This window comes from Xyrauchen texanus, chromosome 14 (genome assembly GCF_025860055.1).
Source record: "Xyrauchen texanus isolate HMW12.3.18 chromosome 14, RBS_HiC_50CHRs, whole genome shotgun sequence".
NCBI classification, from domain to species: Eukaryota; Metazoa; Chordata; class Actinopteri; order Cypriniformes; family Catostomidae; genus Xyrauchen; species Xyrauchen texanus.
Window position 1 is genome coordinate 38,342,949 of NC_068289.1, and position 26,975 is coordinate 38,369,923.

Below are 26,975 nucleotides of genomic sequence, written 5' to 3' on the forward strand. Positions count from 1 at the left end.
GCTTTTTAGTTACTTTTTTATTATTTTTATTTGATTATTCTCAATGGTGATTCTCGTTTTATTTCATTCCTTTAAGCTCTGAAGGTGTTTTTAAAGATTTCCTGTTTCAGTGGCATACCAAAATTAAAGGCTTATAACTCGACAAAACAAACAAGGTGAGTCAAGTTTTAGATATGATACAGATTATGAAACATTCAGAGACTCTCAGCCTAATAAACTGATGAAAAAAAATAAAATCACAAAAAAAAAAGAAATTTTTGCCACAAAATGTACTTTTTTATCTTTTTTTCTGATCTGACATTATATATCTCTGGGTGTATATAATGTGGCTGGTTTTTGTTTTGTTCTCAATCATGTCGACTGTATCTGAGAAACATTTGTGTTGATACGACAAAGCAATCAAAAGTTCCAACATTACAAATATAATTGATCATAGTGTCCAAAAACATCTCCAAACAAATAAAAGATAATAATTGTACATAAGAACTAATTACACATGCAAACACAACAATGACTAAAGGTTTGCATAGCATGCACACATGATTTTACTCATGAGATTTCACAGAGTGAGTTTCATTCTGTGTCATTTGAGTCATCATTGAGTCTGTGTCGTGTATTTGGCGCCATCTCCTGGTGGCCATATGTAACATTGTGCTTCATGTGGATTATCTAATGATCTATACATCTGATTATCTTGTGTGTGGACTCGATTGAAAGATAATCACAGACTCTAAATAATCATATGTGAGATTTTATGTTCCGTTTATGTTTCGTGAAGTTATAAGTGAAAATGCGGCATATAAGCAACACCAACACTAATTGTCAAATACATATATTTAGCTGTTACTCTAGATATTTTTGTCTGTGAGTAAAACAAATATTCTGGTTGTATTTTACTCTTTAAGAGCTTTCCAACAACATATGACACATGAATATTTCTGATGTTTTTACTGATTGCAATAATTTGCACAGAACAATTGTTTAATAAATGATCAGAATGGAACATTTCTAATTTATTTGCAGATTTTAAAGCACTTGTTCAGTTTTGGTTATAATGTCTACATGCATTATAAAGTAAAGCTTCTAAACTTTAAAACAAAATCTGATTTGTGTTGCTCAAGACTGTATTAATATCTATCTATTGTTTTTTTTTCTCGAGGGCCCATCCAAGCATAAAGGGTTAAACAGCAATTACTGTATAACAATGTTTTTTAATTTAAATCAGAATACATTAAAAAGCAGTATAGCAATATATATATATATATATATATATATATATATATATATATATATATATATATATATATATATATATATATATATATATATATATATATATATATATATATATATATACACACTTAATCTCTATCATTGCTTTTTTTATAATATAGGAGTGTTTCTCCTTTCATCACTGTGGACTTCTAAAAACCTTTTAGAACTTGAACTAGTTGATTTAATTAGTGTATTAACGATGTCCATCAGTGTGTGTTCATGCATCACAGGAGATTTGTGTCATTTAGACTTTTTCAAATAAAATGACCTACTCTAATCCATTAATGCTAATTTCATAGCTAAAATTTGTGTGTCCTAAATATGCACAATGATATCATATTTTCACACATTTTGCATCATTTAACAAAAAAATAGTACAATCTATATATCCTCGTAATAAAGATATGTTTATAAAATAAAATAAATAAAATATATAAAAGTATCAAAAATAAATGGTGAAAGACTGACCTAACCCTCACCTTTAAATAGAACCTCAAATTATGTCAAATGTTTCTTTTGTTGTTGTCATTTTAATGAAGAATGAAAAGTAATGGCACACAATGCTAAAAATCCTAATGGTTCTTGATGCAACATATCATTTCCAATTTCTTTCTTTTGATTTTGATTGTCTCATGTTTTGTGAGTTCATACATTTATTAATATGAATTATTAAGTATTATATGAATTATTAAAAAGTAAATGTCATCTCTCATTGATCAGTGATCAGATTAGTAACATGATGACATCAGTGACACAGCGGTGTACTCACACACGTGCTGTTGCTGGAGTCTGATTGGCTGGGGTGGAATGTGGTAATGAGCGCGTCTGTGAGGACCGTGTGACGAAGAGCTTTATCACTGATGATGCTGCTGTCCTCGTCATCTGATTGGATGGTGTCGTAACAGAAGGTGTAGTACGGTGTGGCTGAGATCTAGAGATCATGAAACATCAGCTGCATTCAACAGTCCTGACACTGAACTCAGCAACATCAAGACACCGGCACACCACAGAGTTTTGAAAGAGAGTGAATTCCCTAAAATACTGTTTTGTGTGAGTACTGAGTACAGACATCTAATTAATTATTCATGAGACTCATGATTGTTATGAAAGTATACGATAAGATTTGATGAGAAACTGAAATATAATGTATTATTTAGTGTAAATGTTCACTGACCGTTGATCTCCTGTGTGTGTTCATGATAGGACACGAGAGCAACAGTTCACGCACCCCTCACGACATTGGGGCGTTCAAGAGAAAACTCGTTTTATTTATCTAAAAACAGTGATAGTGACAACAGAACACATGCATCTGCCAGATGTTTGCAGCCTCTTGATGCCATACCCACTTAGACAGCAGGCACTATACTGAACTGGTGTATTTATATTTCTAGAAAGTTGTAGAATGTTCTAGAAGTTGCTCCAAGTTTACTCAGCACTGAATCTATCTGGAATGTTCTGGAAAATAGGAACATTTCTACTCATCACTGTCCTGGTCACAAAAGCAAAGTTTGTGGAGAATAATAGCCATTCTCTATACATTTAAGGCATAAGCAATTAGGAAATAACACTTACACCCAGAAACCAAAAAATTAATCGTTTTTGTCCTAACCAGACATAAGGAGTGACGGTTCATTGTATCCATCGCTTTTTTTTATTTTCGGCAGTGTGCATGTAACTCCGTCCCCTGTGAATGGGCACCGTTCAAATAAACAAGGCTGGGCACAGAAATGCATAAATTCTTGGACTACAAACTCTTCAGACGTTTAGTAAGTTCTGTTCTGTGTTTTGTGTGCAGTTGTGTTGTGTTGTCACTATCACTGTTCTTAGATAAACAAAACGAGTTTTCTCTTGAACGCCCCAATGTCGTGAGGGGTGCGTGAACTGTTGCTCTCGTGTCCTATCATGAACACACACAGGAGATCAACGGTCAGTGAACATTTACACTAAATATCACATTAGATTTCACTTTCTCATCAAATCTTATCGTATACTTTCATAACAATCATGAGTCTCATGAATAATTAATTAGACTTCTGAATGATACTTTTGTGTCCTTTTGAAGCTTGAAGAGGTGTCACCATAAACTGCCATTGTGTGACATCACTGAGCACAACATGTAGGGTAATAACAACACTGGGGTGAGTAAACAATGACTGAATTTACATTTATGGGTGAACAAATTAAGCAGCTAATTTTAAACACTGGACAGTAATGTATGTAGGCTGTATAAATGAGTTCAAATAACTGAACTCTAAATGAACAGAATGAGATTAAACACTCAGAAGATCATTTTTCTAGTGAGTACAAAAAAGAAAGGGTCTGTACTGTTACGGTCTCTTTCAATTGGTATTTGTGTATCACAACACTGAACCATAAAGATGAATAGATACCGTGGATTTCTTGCGTTGGTCGTGTCCGTGTATGATGGCGTGTTTCCAGTGCAGCGCGCGCTGTCGCTCTCTGACGTTCTCCACTAACATATCACGGTGCTGCAGCTCAATCAGTTGAAACGCTCGCTTGCATCGCAAGCTGATGATCATGGGGTTCGGCAACGCACTGGTACTCCCATCCTTCTCAATGGACAGCATCTACACACACACACACACACACACACACACACACACATGCACGCACGCGCGCACAAACACACAAACGCACAAACACACATCATGTTATAAGACCTCAACAGATTTGACTGATAAGATAATTTGTGTTTCCTAGTATAATGTGGAGCATCAACTACATGGAGCTAAAAATGTGACTGAAGAATTTAAATCTGAAATTTGAATTAGCATTTAAAACATTTTGTGGCATATTTTACATTTTCATTGTAGATCAATGAAACTCAAAAGTTGTAAACAGTCTAGGTCAGAGGTCAAGCAAAGCTGGGTGATTTCCTTGTGTCACTCAGTGGTCAGTGTGTATTTTGGAAAAACTACACTGGCTAAGATTAATCAATGCTACAAAAGCTTCATCCATTGCAGTTCATGTTAACCCTTTAAGCTCGGGTGGCCCACAGACAAGAACATTTAATAAAATAACTTCAGTCTTGATCAACACAAAATCAGCATTGTTTGAAAGTTTAGAAGATCTACTTTATAATTAATGTAGACATTATGACCAAAACTGAACAAGTGCTTTAAAATCTGCAGATAAACCAGAAGTTTTTCTGATCATTTATAAAATGTACACTGCACATATTATTGCAATCAGTAAAAACATCAAACTGATCAAATATTCATGTGTCATATGTTGTTGGAAAGCTCTTAAAGAGTAAAATACAACCAGAATATTTGTTTTACTTCGACAAAAATATAGCAAGTAATAAATATATATTGTGTTGGTGTTGCTTATATGCTGCGTTTTCTCTTATAACTTAACGGAATATAAATAGACCATAAAATCTCACATATCATTATTTAGTCTGTGATTATCTTTCAATCGAGTCCACACACAAGATAATCAGATGTATAGATCATTAGATAATCCACATGAAGCACAATGTTACATATGACCACCAGGAGATGGCGCCAAATACACGACACAGACTCAATGATGACTCAAATGACACAGAATGAAACTCATTCTGTGAAATCTCATGACTAAAATCATGTGTGCATGCTATGCAAACCTTTAGTCATTGTTGTGTTTGCATGTGTAATTAGTTCTTATGTACAATTATTATCTTTTATTTGTTTGGAGATGTTTTTGGACACTATGATCAATTATATTTGTAATGTTGGAACTTTTGATTACTTTGTCGTATCAACACAAATGTTTCTCTGATACAGTCGACATGATTGAGAACAAAACAAAAACCAGCCGCCTTATTTACACCCAGAGATATTTTTGTTTGTGATTTTTCAGCAGTTTCTAAGATTGAGAGTCTCAGAATGTATCAACCTATACCTTTAAAAAATTTGAAAAAGTTTTCTTTACAATGATACCAACACTTGACCCTCCTTGCTTAGGGTTAGGATTAAACATGTTTCACAACATTATCATTTTCAGTGATGCTAGTGGAGCAGATCAACTTAAAAAGCAACAGTGAGTCAATCAATAATAGTATGGAGTTTACTGAGTGTTTAAATACCTCTGCTAGTGGTATAATGAGCGTACACTGTCCCTCCTCGCGGCTGCTGAAACACAAATACCCGTCAGTGGTGTACAGGGTTCCCGGCGTGTGACAGCGTGCATGAGGAGTCCAAACTGAGCATGACATCACTTCCTGTAGACGCTCAACCCGCGGCAAGCCAAAGAAAGAGAGCACGTACTGTCTGAGCATCTGTTCCTCCAAAACCCTGAAATACACACACACACACACACACACACACACACACACACACACACACACACACACACACAAACATCATGTTATAAAACCTCAACAGATTTGACTGATACAATTTTTTTTAGATGTTTGTAAAATGTTGTTTGTGCACAGCAGAGCAAAACTAGTTGAATGTTTCAGAACACCAAGGTGGTCAGGAAATAAAAACCAATGAGAGTCAAAAACACAGCTGGTGATCTATAAATACACATGTGCTGCTTTTCACATGCAGCTGTAACTCTCACACGGACACACACACACACACACACACTGTTGTTGCAGATTTTTAAAAATTGTAGTTTGTCAACGTACAAGCCAATCATCATTTTAAATAGCTAAACTATATTTCAAGCTACACCAGTGTTCACACTCTTTTTAAGAAACACTTTTCCAGGACATTTGATGCCCATCTCTGCCCTGTCATCTAGTAAACACACACGCATGTGATGATCATAAGGAGGTGTTTCTAGTTAATGAGAGGCCAGCTTCACATGTTCACTTTGAAGTGTGCAGCACACGCAGAATGTTTGTTTATTTAATTAAATCGTAGCTTTTTGTGGTTTCATGGACCCTTTACACACATTGTGATGATGTTATTCAGCAGCGTTCAGACCTCCGTCATCAAATGTTTTTGTAGTTAACAGCCATCAAATCCAAAAACGTTTTTTTCTCCCCTTTTCTCCCAATTTTGGAATGCCCAATACCCACTATTTAGTAGGTCCTCGTGGTGGCGCGGTTACTCGCCTCAATCCGGGTTCAGTTGCCTCCGCGTCTGAGACCGTCAATCAGCGCATCTGATCACGTGACTCGTTGTGCATGACACCGCGGAGACTCACAGCATGTGGAGGCTCATGCTACTCTCCACGATCCACACACAACTCACCACACGGCCCATTGAGAGAACCACTAATCACCACCACGAGGAGGTTACCCCATGTGACTCTACCCTCCCTAGCAACCGGGCCAATATGGTTACCCAATGTGACTCTACCCTCCCTAGCAATCGGGACAATTTGGTTGCCAAGGAGACCTGACTGGAGTCACTCAGCACGCCCTGAATTCGAAATCTGATGCATGAACACACACTGATGGACATTGTTAATAAACTAATTAAATCAACTAGTGAGTGTGGACTAATTATTTAACCAGACTTTACTTTCTACAAGGGCATGAAGTTGAAGAAACGTGTTTGACATGATCATGAATCATTCATAAACAACTCTTGATTTTCTACCACTGCTCTCAATGTTTCAGACACTTCAACTGTTCGCACAACACGACTGTTTCTGTCTCATGTTTCATCAATCGGACACTTCCCTTTAGTTCTCTGTTCTGCTTCACTTGTTTTCACTGTCTTTCTCATCCATGAACTTCCTCTTTAGCTGAAGGAAACTATAAGAACCAAAACACACCTCATGAAAATGTAGGTGCTCATTCAGTGAGGTTCATACGGATTCACAACAGACCGTCTGACAGCACTAGTGAAAATGTTTGTTTTGCATTATTGTCCAATTCGATACAAAGTATTAAATTACAAAAATTGTCCCCATAACAATGAGTAAAACATTGATTATGACAGTATAATGATTTTTGTGTTTGTTTTCAGTTTGGACTCTTGGACATGGCTAAGCTAATCTACTAGATGAACAAGTGACATGCATACATATATATAATGTATATGTTCACCTCTTGGTGATTTTTGTGCAGTCCTGCAGTGATTGGTCGAGAGTGAGTCCGCCGCTGTCCAGCAGTCTGCGCAGAGCGATGTCAGCCAGCTGACACATGACCTTCATGACCTCATCTACGTTCATAAACATGGAGAAATCTCTCTGCTTCTGTCTCGTGTGCACACGGATCACATCCGTCAGTAAACCCACCGACACACGCTCCAGTCGCGTCACTTCAGCCCATGCAACTAACAGCTTCACTGCACACAAACACACATCAGACAGAGTTACAGATATCATATGTGTGACATGTTTGTGCTAACTTACATTTTTATATATTTAAATACAGTTTGAATACTACATCAAAGCCAGCTCAGTGTTTGTGGCCTACTAATTTAACCACATGCAACCCCGTGACCACATGCGTGGACGTTGTATTTTGGCTTCGCAATATGCAACACATAATTTAAATGAATTAAAACCGACTGAATACTGTTCACAAGACTCTAGAATCTCATGTAAGTTCATGCCGCAAACATCTGCCGCACCGAGTCACGTGACACAACAACATGACGTTGAGCTCTGTGAAGCGCTTCTACAGGTGCAGCGCCAACAATAGTGTCTCTAGTAAGAAATCTCTTTAAGTTTTTTTAATTGATTTATTTTAAGTTAATAAACCTGTTTGTTTGTAAAGAGGAGAGTCTCTAGCTCGTTTGACATGCTGCTTTAAAACATCTGTTCATGTTTCACGTGTCAGCGCTGATAAACATGATGTCCACATACGTGTACACTGGAACTGCATTTCCTCAAAAGATGAAAAACATGTTAGTTTGAATAACGTTCAACTCTAACACACCTGTGGGTCATTTAACTTCATTTCTATAAACATTCTGTTATATTTTATTATCACTGTACAATACAGTTCTATTCATTAACATAATAAATGCATATATCACTGTACATTATCATATTGAGAATAAATGTGTCTTTCAGAGGCTTTAAATGGAGTTATGATGAAAATAAGCTGCATTTCAAACTGTTCTGAGACCAGTGCAGACAGACAGCACACTGGAGGTTAAGTCATGCACTAAATAGGGAGCAAGGAGCATCCTATAGCTCTCCTATAACTGTTCTGAGACCAGTGCAGACAGACAGCACACTGGAGGTTAAGTCATGCACTAAATAGGGAGCAAGGAGCATCCTATAGCTCTCCTATAACTGTTCTGAGACCAGTGCAGACAGACAGCACACTGGAGGTTAAGTCATGCACTAAATAGGGAGCAAGGGAGCATCCTATAGCTCTCTATAACTGTTCTGAGACCAGTGCAGACAGACAGCACACTGGAGGTTAAGTCATCACTAAATAGGGAGCAAGGGAGCATCCTATATCTCTCTATGCAGTTAAGTGTGTTCACTGGGCATTACTGCGAGTCAGAATTAATGATGCTAATTAATGATGTGATGTCTGTAACGTCTCAAAACATGAATAATCAACACTCCTGCAAACATAATCAACTATTTGATGAAAAAAATCTGACATTCTATCGATTGGTACATCTTAGTCCCGCTGTCCACAGATGTGGAAATCAATTAATAGGAAAACTATTTGCTCTAAAAAATAAAAATCTTTTTGCATGTTTATTAGGGGCAACTAACTAACAGTTTTGCAACTGACAATATAATAATCATATTTTAAATATATTTTGTATAAATAAAGATATGATTTATTTTATATATATATATATAAAATGTGTTTATTTATAAATATCATGTCATTTTATTTTTTGCTTTCTTCATTTATTATATAAATGCATTTAGACTGTTACATCAAAGCAGCTCATAATGTTTTTGACCTATTAATTTTAATAATATTTTTCTAACCATGTTTGTATTCAGTTGTAGCAAAACTAACATTTAAAATTACTTAAAACAATAAAATAATAAATACTGCCTAATAATCTATTTTACCCAAAACTGCCAAAAAAAAAAAATATATTCTTAAAACAAAATGACATTAGATATTAAGTCTTGTTTTCAGAAAAATCTAACAAAATCTAATCAGATTAATGTTTATTGCAAGAAAACAAATATTTGCCAATTGTAAGAAAGAATCAATAATTCAAAGGGAAAACAAGAGCATTTTCCTTTCCACAGTTGCTGAAGTGCATCTCAAGCTCGCAGCTGATTGGTGGTCAGTGAACATTGCGGCTGATGGCAGTAGTGTCCAGTGTAGACATACATACAGTGCCTAAATCTATGTGATATAAATGCCCAGTGAACCTCTCACCCTCTTTGCCCAGCAGGAATGAGTAGAAAGCGATGTGATTGGTGGTGAGGTACAGCGAGCCCTGGCGTGGCACGTGTCCCTTCCAGCAGCAGCAGGAGTAATGCGTCACCAGTTTCTCTCGCTGAGGCAGACCGAAGCGCTGCTCGAACCGCACCAGATCTTCACGGAACCGAACCGGATCGTCCTCGCGTGCGGCCTGACCGCCCAGAACCTCCTCAGCGATTAAACCCTGTCGATGTGCACGCACACATGCAGAGATATGAGAGTGTGTAGTCACAATATTTCAACCATTTCAATGGAAGAATGCAGATGTTCCTGATAAGTTAACGGAACTATAAATCATTTATTAATTATGTTTTTTAATGTAACCAGTTTTTTTATTCGCAGCTCTATTTGTCTGTGTATGAGTCAGTATGAAGGTCTCGATGAGGCCTACCTTCACTTTGCCCAGTACAAAACTGGCAGCGTCTTCTTTATTCTCAAACACAGACATGTACGGCAGTAAGTTTTGATCGAGCCATTTCCAGTGTCTCAACACCTCCTCTAGTGTGACACCTGCACACACACACACACACACACACACACACACACACACACACACACACACACACACACACACACACACACACACACACACACACACACACACACACACACACACACACACACACACACACACACACAGAACAGCATAATGTTTATAAGAAGAGATGGTCACACAAGAGTGACAGATGAGCAAAGATGAAACAATGTGTACAGTGTTTATATACTGAACATGCAACATGAGCATGAGACGAGATCTCACCACTGGCGATGACCCAGCTGGCCTGTGACCTAGGCACATGCAGAACAATCCGGAATGGGGCCACTCGAGCACTGGAGTCCAACACAGTGTCCAACGCCCCCACCAGCAAACCTGCAACACACAATATAGACATTAGAGGATCCATATACACACACATCTTCACACAAACAGATCTTGCCAGAGGGGAACTTGCACTATGCCAATAAAAATTACTAGAATTGTATTTAGAGATGCACCGATTTATCGGCCAAACGTCAGTATCGGCCGATATTCCCCTTGTTGACTGCCATCTGCCTATTGGCAAATACGATGTCATTCACCGATGGTAGTGGCCGATGTTTATCGGTGTATATGCGTTGGTTATTTGCGGAGGACTTGGACAACAGTTGCCTACCCAGCCGCAGATCCAGAGAAGAGCCAATAAGTTCTCCTATAATACGAACACCAAAGCATTCAATCCTGGGGACTTTGAGACAAACATTTATTTATTTTCTCGAGTAGCAGCAGCATTCATGTAACTATTGGCTAAAGCAGTTCTTCCAGAAACTGTTCAGACAGACACATTTCGTTTGGCCAATTCACTGAACAGAACCAACTCAACAGGATTATTCATCTGCAAATTGGGTATTGCTAGTTCTTTTAAACAGCCAACAGAAACACGGGACACATCTCATGATTGATGAAATATTGTGAGAGTAACTATTTCTCAGGTCAGTCGGAGGTCAGTCGGAGCACTCATGTACAGCTGTACAGCTACTATTTACTATTCAGTGCCTATTTATGTTTGTATTTATTAATTATTTATCTTTTATATTTTATTGCTTTTATAATCACTTTTACAAAAAAATTATTACATTAATGTTTCACAAAAATTATTTGTGTTGGGCTATGTACTGAAAAATTCTGCTGTACAGCAGATGTACACCAGACGTGCAGCAGATGTACAGCAGATGTAGACCAGATGTACACCAGACGTGCAGCAGACGTACACCAGACGTACACCAGATGTGCAGCAGACGTAGAGCAGATGTAGAGCAGATGTACACCAGACGTGCAGCAGATGTAGACCAGATGTACACCAGACATAGAGCAGATGTAGACCAGATGTACAGCAGACATAGAGCAGATGTACACCAGATGTACAGCAGACGTAGAGCAGATGTAGACCAGACGTACAGCAGATGTAGAGCAGATGTACACCAGACGTGCAGCAGATGTAGAGCAGATGTAGAACAGATGTACACCAGACGTGCAGCAGATGTAGAGCAGATGTAGAGCAGATGTACACCAGATGTACAGCAGATGTACAGCAGACGTACAGCAGACGTAGACCAGATGTACACCAGACGTAGACCAGATGTACACCAGATGTACAGCAGATGTAGAACAGATGTACAGCAGATGTAGACCAGATGTACAGCAGATGTAGAGCAGATGTAGACCAGACATACAGCAGACGTAGAGCAGATGTACACCAGATGTAGAGCAGATGTAGAGCAGATGTAGAACAGATGTAGAGCAGATGTAGAGCAGACGTAGACCAGATGTACACCAGACGTAGACCAGATGTACGTACACCAGACGTAGACCAGATGTACACCAGACATAGAGCAGATGTACACCAGATGTACAGCAGATGTAGACCAGACATACAGCAGACGTAGAGCAGATGTACACCAGATGTAGAGCAGATGTAGACCAGATGTAGAACAGATGTAGAGCAGATGTAGAGCAGACGTAGACCAGATGTACACCAGACGTAGACCAGATGTACGTACACCAGACGTAGACCAGATGTACACCAGACATAGAGCAGATGTACACCAGATGTACAGCAGATGTAGAACAGATGTACAGCAGATGTAGACCAGATGTACAGCAGATGTAGACCAGATGTACAGCAGATGTACACCAGATGTAGATCAGATGTAGAGCAGATGTAGAGCAGGCTAAAAAGGCTCTGGAAAGTTATTTTTCACAAAAAGAAAGAATCTTCGTCATGTGAAAGAAGGTTATATTTAAAGTCTGTGCTGGTGCTTGGGCAGATAAAAACCTGCGTGAAGTCCGCGCAAGCAATGGAAAGAAATCCTTTGTTCATGCGCCAGTAGTCAAGAGGATTGTAGCGTTCACAATATGAGCGTGAAGCGATCAACTGTGTTCCGCAACTGCTTTCGGGTCCTTGAATAAGTATAACATGCGAGGGAGGGCACCCGGTGGACTTTCAGGTGCCCTCCTAGGTAAAGATGTTGCCCTCCTAGGGAGTTGGTGCCCTACGCAGACTGTGTAGTGTGCGTATAGGTTGCGGCGGTACTGCTTTGAAGTAATTCCACACCACTGACATCGGCCTTTGCTTGGCAGCGCCGCGATTATGATTAGATCGATCGAGAGTGAAACCTGAGCACTGATGGGCAGGGAGGCAAATATATCGGCACATATTTTCTGCCTTTTTCCTCTTTCGGCCAAAATAACAAATTCAATTTTCAGCCGAAAATTTTCAGTGGCCGAAATTTCGGTGCATCCCTAAATTGGTATGATTGAATTTGCGCTTATTCAAAGATAGTGTGATGCGGGACTGAAAGTCTTAAAAACAGCTCATTTATTTTTTACTGTGAAGATTTCTTTGTTTCACTGACACAAAAGAGGGATTAAATAACAACAAAGAAATATATTTTTAATCTGTATCGGCCAAATTGTTATTTTAAACATCAGTATCGGCCCAGAATTTCACAATTGGTGCATCTCTACTTGCATTTAAGATAGAAGTGAAAGTAAGTACAAGATAATATTAAAAATAAAAAAGGAAAGTGAAATATAAAATAAAAACAACAACACAATACAACTGAATTAAATGGAATTGAAGTATAAAATAAAATACAGAACAAAATACACCAAAAACAAGAAAAAGAAAGAAAAAAAACAACCTAAAATAACAAAAATAAAATACAAAAACAACATAAAATAACAAGGGAAATCATGTATAAAATAACAAAAATTAAATAAAAAAAAAACAAATAAAAAAAAACAAGGGAAAGTAATTATAAAATAAAAAAACACCATAAAAACACGAGAGGTTGAGCATATAATAAAAATAATAAAAAAAGGAAAGAGAAATATATAATAAAATAACAAAACATCACAGTAAAACACAACTGAATGCAAGTGAAGTATAAAATAAATAAATAAAAATAAATAAATAAATAAAATACTTTCTCTGCTCCAGAGATTTGCACCAGGTTTTGGTAGAATGCAACACGTGTTTTGTGACATGACAAATCATGTAACCGCTGGTCCAAACAGGATACAAGCCATCATATGCATTATCTGTGAGCCACTGCATATGTCTTCATTACTGCATTATTAATGCACACGAGTGATACAAATGCAGTCTGATAAAGATTTTGTCTTTCTTTATGAGTGCCGAGTGGTCAACCTGCCATATAATATTACACTGCTAATCATATAAGGCCTCATATAACAACACAAGCAGTTTCCTTCTTATATTCAAATGCTTTAAATCAAAGTTTGTGATGTTGTGATTCACCTCGAAGCTGGTTGGTTTGATTCATGACACATGAATGTGAAAAACACTTCTGGAAACAACACTCAGCGCTCACTGTTGCGGTCTGTCCTGACAATCATCATGTTAACAGAAAGCAGTGCAGGTGCCATTAAACAAAAGATTCCCCTCGATATACCATCAACAACAGCTGCTCAGTTGATGTTCATTACAAACACAGCAGAGGCGTTCACTGCACACACGAGCTCTCGAAAACACTTCATGTGACCGTTTAATGACTCGTTTGTCCTCTTAATTCACTGTTTCGTCCTGAAGGACATTTAACACTTGATGGAATGGTAGAAGCTGTTGTGTGGAATCACGAGTCCATTGTAATGTTGAGAGTCTGTGTATCTCAACGAGTATTGACGCTGACTATCACCGCTGGAGTCGTGAGTTTGAATCCAGGACGTGCTGAGTGACTCTAGTCAGGTCTCCTTAGCAACCAAATTGTCCCGGTTGCTAGGGAGGGTAGAGTCACATGGGGTAACCTCCTCGTGGTCACTATAATGTGGTTCTCGCTCTCGGTGGGGCGTGTGGTGAGTTGTGTGTGGATGCCCCGGAGAATAGCATGAAGCCTCCACACGCGCTACGTCTCCACGGTAACACACTCAACAAGTCATGTGATAAGATGCGCGGATTGACGGGCTCAGATGCTGAGGCAACTGAGATTTGCCACCTGGATTGAGCCGGGCAGCGCAAATGAAGCGAATGGTGTAACTCGAACACACGAAACCGCTTCATTCCCGTATTCACGCAAGTTGAAATTTTTCAACTTGAGCGAGAAATCCGCATGACACGATGAGATTGTCCGGATGTCACTGACGTAGTAGCAGAAGAAATCTGGAAAAATGGATTAAAGAATTGTTGTAGCGGTGTGTGGGCACCCGAAATTGTCTGACACAACGTCATACATGTACAGAGACTGGACGACAAACGACATCGCTTGGAGAAACGTGAGCGAGGAAGTTGGACGACCTGGTAAGTTCTGAAAATATGCACATGCTATTGGTTGAACTTTACTATGAACCAAGTCATAGAAGCCCCTCCTCCTGTCCTTTTCCGTAAAAGAAGCGGGAATACTCGTTGGTTTAAACACACATTAATAATCCAGCGGTCAAACTCGCGTGAGCAATACGAAGTGAAAATATTATTTGCATTGTGTGTGAACGCACCATTAGAGTGCATTGGGAATTGGGCATTCCAAATTGGGGAGAAAGAAAATAAATAAATAAATAAATAATAATAATAATAATATGCTGATATGCCGATAAAATACAGTTTCTGCTCAGAATGAATCAAAATTAATAACGTATCGTTTCAAGTCCCTGGTCAAGATGGTGGCCGATTACGGTGAAATTAGATATGGAATTGCTGACATCACTAACATTGTGCACACTGTTTGCTTTATCAGAAACTTACAACAAAATGACTACAATGGAATTAAAGACTTATGACGCTTACTGCAAAAAAAACGCACCTTCAGTCCCAATCAATGACATCATCATAAAGTGCCCAATAATTCCAGAGGCTATTTAGACATTAGAGGTACAGTATGTGGACCAAACTCACTCCCAAAAGGAGGCCAGATCCGGCCCAAGACCATTATGCCATCTGGGACGTCATATATACACACACACACACACACACACACACACATATATATATATATATATATGAAGCCTGTTGGTAATATGTCACATGGCTCATAATACTATAAACCACAACATTAAATGCATTCATTAAAGTGATTACTGAAAGTGTGAAAGTACAAGCCAGTGTTTAAGATCACTTTTAATCACTTTAACAAGGCCATATAAGCACAAGAACTTCCTTTTATGCATGAATATAATTCACTGAACCGCAATCTGTCACAGTAAAGCTGTGCATGACCTTTGACCTTACACAATGCATTTAGGAGCCATAGTGGGGAAAACAGGCATGTCCATGGTTTGGTAAGAGGTTTAGAGCTTCCCTAAAGTGTCTTCTCTCCAGAACTTTCCCAGATATATTTCAGGAGCAGTGGTGCAGCAGCTGTTATGAGAGTTTGTTTGGATAGTTTACCATGACATTCTCTTGGAAGGAAACTCCCAACTGAGACAAAAGACAAAGCAGGATGTCCACAGATCGACAAAATCCTTCAGCAAACTCGGAGTTAGTACTCTTGAGTTTATAGAGTACTGACATGTGATGATGATGTGATGTTTGGACTCACCTGTGATTTTCCCCCCGGTGTCTCCATGTCTTCTGCGGTGTTGTAGGAGGAAATAATCGTTGGATTTCTGTGTCACCCAAAGTTTAAGAGCGTTTTTCAGCACAACTTCTTCAGGAGTAATCCACATCCTCACACACACACTGCAGTGCGGATTACACACTCATATTATCAGTTCCTCTTCTGTTTGTACTGTTGTTTGTTCTCTTGTCGGGTTCGCACACACTGGATTGGCTGACATTGTTTAAAGGGCGGGGTTTTGGAGAGTGGGCGTGTGTTTGGAGGGATGGGTGTGGTCTGGCTATGTCTCACAGACACGTAATAATGGTTAATACTACAATTGAACGAGTACAAGAAACACAATTCTTAGCAGTCATAATTGATGAAAAGATAAGTTGGATATCTCATATTATCATGGTTGCTATGACAGCGCGCCACTCTTTAACAAGCGCGAGCGTTTTGACGAGAGGGAACACAGTCCATCTGACCAGTAAGAGAGGGAAGAGAGACCCCAATGATCTTCTCAGCTGTCCTCACTATCCTCTGCAGGGCTTTGCGGTCCAAAACGGTGCAAGTGCCAAACCAGGTAGTGATGCAGCTGCTCAGGAGGCTCTCAATAGTCTATAGTGAGTCTATCCTCACTATAGAATGTAGTGAGGATAGGGGGGGTAATAATTATGAATAATAACAAGAATAATAATTATGTGTGTTCTCTCTTTAGCAAATATACCAAATATATATATATATATTCAAAAATATGGTCAAATTTAAGGAAATAACCATTAATCGCCCAGAAGGCATTAACATATTTACATTCATAAAATAATTGTTCTGTCGTTAGTTCATCACAGAAAGAGCAACTGTTCTGATCTAGACCAAATCTGCGTCTTAAAAACTCTCCAGGAGGATTTATTCCATTAAGAGTTTTAAATCAATTTCCAATATAATAATACACGTTCATGAAAATCTGATAACTTGACAGGGAGTATTTTAGGTCATAATCACATCTATGATGCCCCTAGTTTCATAATAATGTTGTTATGGATCTCATTCCTTTTGATTGTACCAATGTCTTTCAGACCTCCTTCATCGAGCTCTTTCTCCATAGTTCCTTTCCTAATGTAGCGTGTTCTTCTTTTCCAAATGTAATTAAAGTTTGCTGGTTTACAGCTTTTATTGCTTTTTATGGAGTGACATTGAGTAAGCTGGTACATAAATCTGGATATACACTCCACTTGTTTAAGATACATACGGCCAATAATAGAGATATCTCTTTCAGACCACACATTTAAAGAAGATTTACATTTATCTAAATTATTCCAAATGTTGAGATTGTTTAGTGCGTTTTCATCCTTTGTAATGGATCTTTTCCTGGTTTGGGATGAGAGTGATGATCCTTGCTTCATAGTAAGGATATCCATATATTTCTTTCACGAAATTCCCAAACCTCTGGAAGGGAATGTATGAGGTACATTTAGGAGAGTTATAATGATGTAAATAGATTTTACTGGTGTACTTTTAGTCTAATACTTTATTTTAATTATATATTACTATAATTATACATATTATATACTCTGCATCCGTCTACTTGGGAATTAACATTCCTTGCATTTGAACATCATAGTACAGTGTTGGTTAAATGACTCAATTACTATAGTAATTAATTACTAACTACTAATTACATCTTCTACAGTACAGACAGACAGACAGATAGATAGATAGATGACAGTTAGACAGACGGACAGATAGATGACAGACAGACAGACGGACAGATAGATGACAGACAGACGGATGGATGATAGATAGATGATAGTCAGACAGACAGACAGATGGATGGATGATAGATAGATGATAGTCAGACAGACAGACAAATAGATGACAGACAGACAGATAGATAGATGATGGTCAGACAGACAGACAAATAGATGACAGTCAGACAGACAGACAGGTAGATAGATAGATAGATGACAGACAGACAGACAGATAGATGACAGTTAGACAGACAAATAGATAGATAGATGATAGTCAGACAGACAGACGGACAGATAGATGACAGTCAAACAGACAGGTAGACAGACAGACAGACAGACAGATAGATGACAGTCAGACAGACAAATAGATAGATAGATGACAGTCAGACAAACAGATAGATAGATGATAGTCAGACAGACAGACGGACAGATAGATGACAGTCAGACAGACAGGTAGATAGACAGACAGACAGACAGATAGATGACAGACAGACAGATAGATTGATAGATAGATGACAGTCAGACAGACAGATAGATAGACAGACAGACAGATGACAGACAGACAGATTGATAGATGACAGTCAGACAGACAGACAGATAGATAGATAGATAGATAGATAGATAGATAGATAGATAGACGGACAGATAGATGACAGACAGACAGATAGATTGACAGATAGATGACAGTCAGACAGACAGACAGACAGATAGATAGATAGACAGACAGACAGTCAGTCAGTCAGAGAGATAGATAGATGACAGACAGAAAGATAGATAGACAGACAGATAGATGACAGTCAGACAGACAGACAGATAGATAGACAGACAGATAGATGACAGTTAGACAGACAGATAGATTGATAGATAGATGACAGTCAGACAGACAGATAGATGACAGTCAGACAGATAGATTGATAGATGACCGTCAGACAGACAGACAGATGATAGATAGATTGATAGACAAGTAGATAGATAGACAGACAGACAGACAGTCAGAGACAGATAGATGACAGACAGACAGACAGATAGATAGACAGTCAGACAGACAGACGGACAGATAGATGACAGTCAGACAGACAGGTAGATAGACAGACAGACAGATAGATAGACAGACAGATAGATGACAGACAGATAGATGAGATTAGATAGATAGATGACAGTCAGACAGACAGATAGATGACAGTCAGACAGACAGATAGACAAACAGACAGATGACAGACAGACAGATAGATTGATAGATGACAGTCAGACAGACAGATAGATAGATAGATAGATAGATAGATAGATAGATAGATAGATAGATAGATAGATAGATAGATAGACGGACAGATAGATGACAGACAGACAGATAGATTGATAGATGACAGTCAGACAGACAGACAGACAGATAGATGACAGACAGATAGATTGATAGATAGATGACAGTCAGACGACAGACAGACAGATAGATAGATGACAGACAGAAAGAGATAGACAGACAGATAGATAGACAGACAGACAGAAAGATAGATAGACAGACAGATAGATAGATAGACAGACAGATAGATGACAGTCAGACAGACAGATAGATTGATAGATAGATGACAGTCAGACAGATTGATAGATGACCGTCAGACAGACAGACAGATGATAGATAGATTGATAGACAAGTAGATAGATAGATAGACAGACAGACAGTCAGTCAGTCAGAGAGATAGATAGATAGATGACAGACAGACAGACAGAAAGATAGATAGACAGACAGACAGATAGATGATAGATAGATGACAGTCAGACAGACAGACAGATAGATGACAGTCAGACAGACAGATAGATGACAGTCAGACAGATAGACAGACCGATAGATGACAGTCAGACAGACAGATTGATAGATAGATGACAGTCAGACAGACAGATAGATGACAGTCAGACAGATAGATAGATGACAGTCAGACAGACAGACAGATGATAGATAGATTGATAGACAAGTAGATAGACAGACAGACACATGACAGACAGACAGACATATGACAGACAGACAGACAGATGATAGTCAGACAGACAGAGAGATAGACAGACAGACAGATAGATGATAGATAAATGACAGTCAGACAGAGAGATAGACAGACAGACAGATAGATGATAGACAGACAGACAGATAGATGACAGTCAGACAGATAGACAGACCGATAGATGACAGTCAGACAGACAGATTGATAGATAGATGACAGTCAGACAGACAGATAGATGACAGTCAGACAGATAGATAGATGACAGTCAGACAGACAGACAGATGATAGATAGATTGATAGACAAGTAGATAGACAGACAGACACATGACAGACAGACAGACATATGACAGACAGACAGACAGATGATAGTCAGACAGACAGAGAGATAGACAGACAGACAGATAGATGATAGATAAATGACAGTCAGACAGAGAGATAGACAGACAGACAGATAGATGATAGACAGACAGACAGACAGATGTGCGACTGATAACAGTAAAAGCTGAACTAAAGTTAAAATCGGCGAGTAAATGAGAGAATGGTTTGATTGACAGCGCGTTCTGCAGCGTTCCAGCACCTTATATGGACATTCAGAAACCAGGCGGAAGTCAGTCCAGCGGCTTTTATCTTCCGACAACTTCTGTTCCGCCCGAGTTTAAATGTTTGCTTGCATCGTATTTTAACGTGTCATTTTTTTGTCAAGATGCAAAGGTTTTGATTGTGATTGGATTGACTGATCAAATGCAAAGCAAGTGCTCTCACGGAGCGGATGTTATTGATTTCACGTGAAGGATTGAGCTGGAGTCTGTTTCCGGTGTACTGAGACCACGTGTGTGTGATTCTCTCACAGCAGAACAAACCAGCACTGAACATGCAGGTTAGTGGGTTAAAACTCAAATAGTACTTTAATTAATCTCATATAGGAAATCACTATGATCGCCTTTCTATTTAAATGTTTTCTTCTCTGTGTGATTGTGCTGATTTTAATAGTTTAGTTTTATAAACTGCTTTAATCTAGATCTAAAACGAGAACTGGTGTTATGTATATACATTAGTTAACAGTGTCTGTTATTCTGGGTTAGTTTTTGTAGTCTTGTATTATTAATAAATAACAGGATTCGCACAGTCATAGAACTAATAACTCAGTCTTTTACAGGCATATAAAGTCATGTAAATAAGTGAGATTTTCTGTATTTAACCATACTACTTTACACATACAATCTATACATGTGTTATTTTATTACTATGTGTGTAGTTGTTTTGTCTGTGCATTATTGGTGTAAAAACTCTTTGATTGTGAATTTGACATGTTGTTCCTTGTAGAGATAAATACAGTGTAATAAAACTGATTTATTGTGATTGTAGGACCCAAACGCAGACACTGAGTGGAATGACATCCTGAGGAGGAAAGGCATTCTGCCACCTAAAGAAACACCGCAGGAGGATGAAGAGGAGGAGCAGCTTCATCAACAGCTGTCTGTGGGTAAGACGCGTGTTTACACAGTCCCTGTTGTTTTTATTCCAGTTCTGTTCATCCTGATCAATAACGGTGAATTATTGCAGTGAAAACGTATGAGAGTATGACACTAGAGGAGCTGGAGGAGAATGAAGATGAGTTTAATGATGAAGATGAGCTCGCAATGGAGATGTACAGGTGAGATCATACATGCAAATATCTAATTAATCAAATGTAGCATTTCAGCGTGAGTTACTTTAACTTCACAGAGAAGGTGTTTTCTTCAGACACTTATCTCTGTGGACTTGTAGAAAGTAAAGTCTGATTAAGTAATTAAATCTGGTTAACTAGTTGATTTAATTAGTGTATTAACGATGTCCATCAGTGTGTGTTCATGCATCACAGGAGATTCGTGTCATTTCAGCACGTCTCAAATTCTGTTTAATTGAATTCTGTGCTGAAATGAGGCTGATGGAAATGACATTTTTAACATATTTCAAATAAAATGTCCGACTCTTTGTCTCGCTATGACTCGTTTCATAACTAACATCGCATGTATCATAAATAAACTCCATTAAATCATATTTTCATGATTATTTTGGCAAAATAACAGCTTGATTGGAACTGATGGCTAATAAATCGTGATATGTCGTTGATATTTCTCATGTTTCATCTCAAGCGTGCTCTTCACTCACACTTTTGTCCATTTGGTTAACAAGTACAGGAACTTTAGACACAACATTATTAGTGGCAACATTATCACACAATAAATATTGAAATGGTTTCTGTTCATGTCACTCTTTGTGTAGATGATGATAGTTTTTAATCCTGGTGCCATAATAATATTATATATTAATATTATTATTCACTTTCACAAACAGATTTACCAACATCAGTCCAGATCATAACTACCAAATATTCATTCATTTTCAGGATTTTAACCCTTTAAATGCCTTTTTTTTTTTTCTTTTTTTTTTCATAACACACAAACACACACAATTTTATCTGCATCATGTATTCAGTTGTCCTGCAGGTCTCTATAATACATGGCTGGTTTCACAGACCGTGTTATAATAAACTATTCAGATCATTGCCTAATCCTTAACAAGGCTACTAGTCTTTGGGGTTTGAAGGTGCTGTAAATGATTTTAGCCGTTGTAGAATTCCCACAAACTGAGCTGTTGAATTAGCCACGCCCCCTCTTTCAAAAACCCCGCCCTCCAAAGATCCCAAATGATCTTTGAGACATGAGCAGAAACGGTTGTTAAATACAACAGTAGTGCAACAGCGCCCTCATCTGGCAACTGTTATGAACAACATGGCATAAAAATGGCATTAAGCCTCAATAATTCACTGCAGCTACAACACTATGAGAACATGTAAAATGATTGACAGGCAGAAAGTGTCATTGTCCTCGGACACATTTGTGTTTGTTTACAGAGTGTAGATCTGTCCCAGAGACCGCTGAGATATCTCACAACACTTATTTCAGTCATATCTCTCAGGGAGTAGAACAGTTTCTGCATAACTTTCCACAAAAAAATAAAATGGTTAATGGTTATTAGAGCAGTTGCAGTTTGTTTACGAATTTCTGCAATTAATCCAGGTCAAAGCACTTAACACACAAGACACCATTTAAACATAATTTTATAGATAATTTCAGTGTTGGGCATGATATTGTTTTGTATTTTTGAACTTTTAAAGAAATGTAAGATTAAAGTTTGACAATCTCCCATTGACTAACATTATGTTTGCCGTTCTAAATGTTACTGACTGTGATGACGTTCATCTAGTTAATAATCATTGCCTTGTCCATCTCCTCTCTCACAGACAGAAGCGGCTTGCAGAGTGGAAAGCAAATCAAATAAAGAATGTGTTTGGGGAAGTGACTGAAATATCCGCTCAGGATTATATCCAGGAAGTGAATAAAGCTGGAGACGGGATCTGGGTGGTGCTGCACCTCTACAAACAGGGGTGAGAGAGCTTGTGCAGAACTTGTCTTTGGTTTCCATTTTTGTTAATCCCAAAACTTTCTTACCAGGTTTATTTGAGATATGTAAATGCAGTAGATGAGTCTTGAGTTGGGTTTATAAATGTTATTTGTGTCCCGCAGCATCCCGCTGTGCACGCTGATAAACCAGCACCTGTCACAACTGGCCCGCAAGTTTCCTCAAACCAAGTTCCTCAAGTCTATCTCCTCCACCTGCATTCCCAACTACCCCGACCGGAACCTTCCCACTGTGTTCGTGTACCACGAGGGCGAGATGAAGGCGCAGTTCATTGGCCCTCTTGTGTTTGGTGGCATGAATCTCAAGTGTGATGGTAGTTGATTTTGGCTATATGTTTCACTTTCATTATAGAACGCAGTTCATTCTCATAACAAACTGTGTATGAACCGACTTGTGTCTTGCTGCAGAGAGTTGAGATGTTTAATTAAACTATTCTTAATTTCAGAGCTGGAGTGGCGTTTATCTGAATCAGGAGCTGTGAAGACGGAACTGGAGGAAAACCCCAGGAAACAGATCCAGGATCAGCTGATGACATCCATCCGCTGTTCTGAACCCAAACGCAGAGACGGTGATGAAGACTCTGATGAAGACTGAATCTGCACACTGAGATTATATATGTAGCTTCTATATGTCGACCGCTGCACGTAAAGAAAGACTTTCCAGCTCTCGGACGTTTCACAGTTATAGTCTCTGCCATATTAAAGACACGTCTTCTCTCTAGCGTTCAGTTTCTCAAGGTGACTGTGAATGGGGATGACGTCTCTCTGAAACAATGACTTTAACCTGCCATCATTATATTATTTAACTTAAGTGCCACATTTGCATCCTTTTGTTTAATATAAGATTTATAATAATAACCTTTGTGAGTTTAGTCCTTGCCATCACTTATTATATAAAACACTGATTTTAATACGTTTTACTGTGTTTGTGTTTCTTCATGCTAGTGCTTTATCAGTAATACATATGCATAATTTTCATGTTGATACGCAATGTCCTTTTTATGCCATACATAGTGCTGCATGTTCTTCCCAAACAATTCAACCTTAGTTCCATTATTTCACAAAATATTTTCCCAGTAGTGTCAAGGTGGTCTTTGGCAAATTTCAGTCATACAGTCATTTTATGGAAAGCAGCTTCCTTCACGATGTCCTGCCATGAACACACACCTGTTCAATGTTTTCTGTACAGTAGACTCATGAACAGAGATGTTCACCAGTTCCAATGATTCCTTCAAGTCTTTATCGGTCACTCTAGGGTTCTTTATTAGCTCATTGATCATTCTGTGGTGTGTCTTTGAGTCATCTTTACTGGACGACCACTTCTAGAGAGAGTACCTATAGTACTAAATCACCTCCATTTATAGACAGTTTGTGTCACTGTGGACAGATGAATATCTAACGGCCACTTCTAGAGAGAGTACCTATAGTACTAAATCATCTCCATTTATAGACAGTTTGTCTCACTGGACAGATGAATATCTAACGGCCACTTCTAGAGAGAGTACCTATAGTACTAAATCATCTCCATTTATAGACAGTTTGTCTCACTGGACAGATGAATATCTAACGGCCACTTCTAGAGAGAGTACCTATAGTACTAAATCATCTCCATTTATAGACAGTTTGTCTCACTGGACAGATGAATATCTAACGGCCACTTCTAGAGAGAGTACCTATAGTACTAAATCATCTCCATTTATAGACAGTTTGTCTCACTGGACAGATGAATATCTAACGGCCACTTCTAGAGAGAGTACCTATAGTACTAAATCATCTCCATTTATAGACAGTTTGTGTCACTGTGCACAGATGAATATCTAACGGCCACTTCTAGTGAGAGTACCTATAGTACTAAATCACCTCCATTTATAGACAGTTTGTCTAACTGTGAACAGATGAATATCTAACGGCCACTTCTAGAGAGAGTACCTATAGTACTAAATCATCTCCATTTATAGACAGTTTGTCTCACTGTGGACAGATGAATATCTAAACTCTTCCAGATAACTTTGCAACCCTTGCAAGCAACAATTCTTGATCGTAGGTCTTCTGAGATCTCGTGGTCCACGTCAGCAGATGCTCAAATGTTCAAGTGTTTTTTATAAGTCAAAGTAGCTCTAACACACACCTACAATCTCTTTTCATTAATTGGATGCTGAGTTTGCCAAATCCTGACTCTAATTAGCTTTTGTTGATGTCATTAGCCAACGGGTTCACTTACTTTTTCCAAACAGCACTGTGAATGTTTGAATGATGTGTTCAGTATGTACAAAAACAACACAATAATTTTTGTGTTATTAGTTAAAACAGGTTGTGTTCGTTTATTATTGTAACTTAGATGAAGATCAAACCAGATTTTAAGACAAAATTATACATGAATGCAGCTAATTCCAAAGGGTTCACATACTTTTTCTTGACACTGTGTGTATATATATATCTGCACATCCTTTCTGTAGCCCTCAGCATGCTCTACCAGTTCAGCTACAGGAACAACGTAAGCGAACATGAAATCTGGTTTAATATGTTATTTTGCAGTTCAACAGAAAGATTGATGTCAAGAGTTCACTCCTCCTTCAGGAGTTCTGATGTCACAGAGTATCCCAGATATACAGTACATCTGAAAGATAATGACATCATTAATATGCATTCGTTTAATCCACCATTTCCCATTGAAAAATATCATGGAAAACCAGGAAGTATCAGGGAACATAAACACATTTTTTATTTCCAGGTCTGGAAATAGGCAGATACAAATTGTTGTTTGTAAGTGCAAACAAATAAATAACATTATATATTTTTTAATTCTCATCTATTTATCATGCACAAATGTTAAAGTCATGGAAATGTATTGTAGGATAAATTAGATGACTGTTCTGAAAAGCATCACAAAGCAGCAGACGTCGGACATGTCCACATGCACTCGCGGTCAAAAGAGGCTGAAGGCTCGTCCGGGTGTGAGACAGAATGGCACGCGCAACAACAAAGCATACCCGACTGATGCTAGAGCCTGTAGCATTCAGCCTCCTCGTTAGTGTGCCCGTCTCACATACCGGAGTCCCCGGTTCGAATCCCGCTTCGAATCAACTTCTAGTTGACTGTACAGAAAGAGTATCATAAAGCAGTTACAGTGTGCATGCGTCGAGCGTGTTCATACTCGCTCGCGGTCAAAACAGTATACATTGAATCTGTGTGTATCGTAGGGGCAGCCATTGACTGTACTAAAAGAGTTTCACAACGTTTGTAATATATTGTTATATTTGAGGCTTCAGTTTCCTTTTGATGCCGAAAAGAAAGTGCGAAAACACAATTGTGTGAAAGTCTCGGTCCCAACCGGTTTAACGATGTCAGGTTGTTTGTCTGGATGACAGGTGACGGGACACATAATGAGCATCATGCATGAAAAGGAACATATTTAGCATGCACTATTGTGGTTTGATCAATTTGAAAGCAATTATATTTTTAAAGTTTGATAACAACTATTGATGATGAGAGATTTTAAGCCTGATACAAAATATCTTGTTATTATTTCTGTCTGGACACCCTGAATATTTTTATTTAATTTGAACTGAGTAAACACGTCCTCTTCAATGTAAATGTCTTTCCAAATCCCTAACCGTCTGTCCATCCGTCTGTCTGT

The 26,975-nt window shown here is 38.3% G+C and overlaps 2 protein-coding genes across 2 annotated transcripts in view; one reads left to right on the plus strand and one right to left on the minus strand.

Moving 5' to 3' along the window:
• LOC127654952 (TBC1 domain family member 8-like) overlaps nucleotides 1-16,348 on the minus strand; it is a 28,458-nt gene extending 12,110 nt beyond the window's left edge. The window contains exons 1-8 of the mRNA XM_052142531.1: nucleotides 16,136-16,348; nucleotides 10,365-10,475; nucleotides 9,996-10,114; nucleotides 9,560-9,788; nucleotides 7,292-7,532; nucleotides 5,369-5,576; nucleotides 3,666-3,863; nucleotides 2,045-2,206 (exon numbers count right to left, since the gene is read on the minus strand). Coding sequence (XP_051998491.1) covers nucleotides 2,045-2,206; nucleotides 3,666-3,863; nucleotides 5,369-5,576; nucleotides 7,292-7,532; nucleotides 9,560-9,788; nucleotides 9,996-10,114; nucleotides 10,365-10,475; nucleotides 16,136-16,262 — 1,395 coding nt within the window. The 5' untranslated portion in view covers nucleotides 16,263-16,348. The remainder of the gene's footprint in view (nucleotides 1-2,044; nucleotides 2,207-3,665; nucleotides 3,864-5,368; nucleotides 5,577-7,291; nucleotides 7,533-9,559; nucleotides 9,789-9,995; nucleotides 10,115-10,364; nucleotides 10,476-16,135) is intronic.
• A 4,247-nt stretch (nucleotides 16,349-20,595) lies between these two features.
• Nucleotides 20,596-24,255, plus strand: LOC127654962 (phosducin-like protein 3). Its single transcript, XM_052142548.1, has 6 exons — nucleotides 20,596-20,751; nucleotides 21,240-21,357; nucleotides 21,438-21,528; nucleotides 23,161-23,304; nucleotides 23,444-23,652; nucleotides 23,785-24,255. The coding sequence occupies exons 1-6, from the start codon at nucleotides 20,746-20,748 to the stop codon at nucleotides 23,931-23,933; spliced, it is 717 nt and encodes a 238-aa protein (XP_051998508.1). The 5' UTR covers nucleotides 20,596-20,745; the 3' UTR covers nucleotides 23,934-24,255.
• Nucleotides 24,256-26,975: the final 2,720 nt, after the last annotated feature.

Bases quoted from the DNA above. Each gene is read 5' to 3' on its own strand.
- LOC127654962 (XM_052142548.1), top strand. The intron at 21,358-21,437 runs GTAAGACGCGTG...GAATTATTGCAG, and splicing joins TCATCAACAGCTGTCTGTGG to TGAAAACGTATGAGAGTATG. The intron at 23,653-23,784 runs GTAGTTGATTTT...TCTTAATTTCAG, and splicing joins CATGAATCTCAAGTGTGATG to AGCTGGAGTGGCGTTTATCT.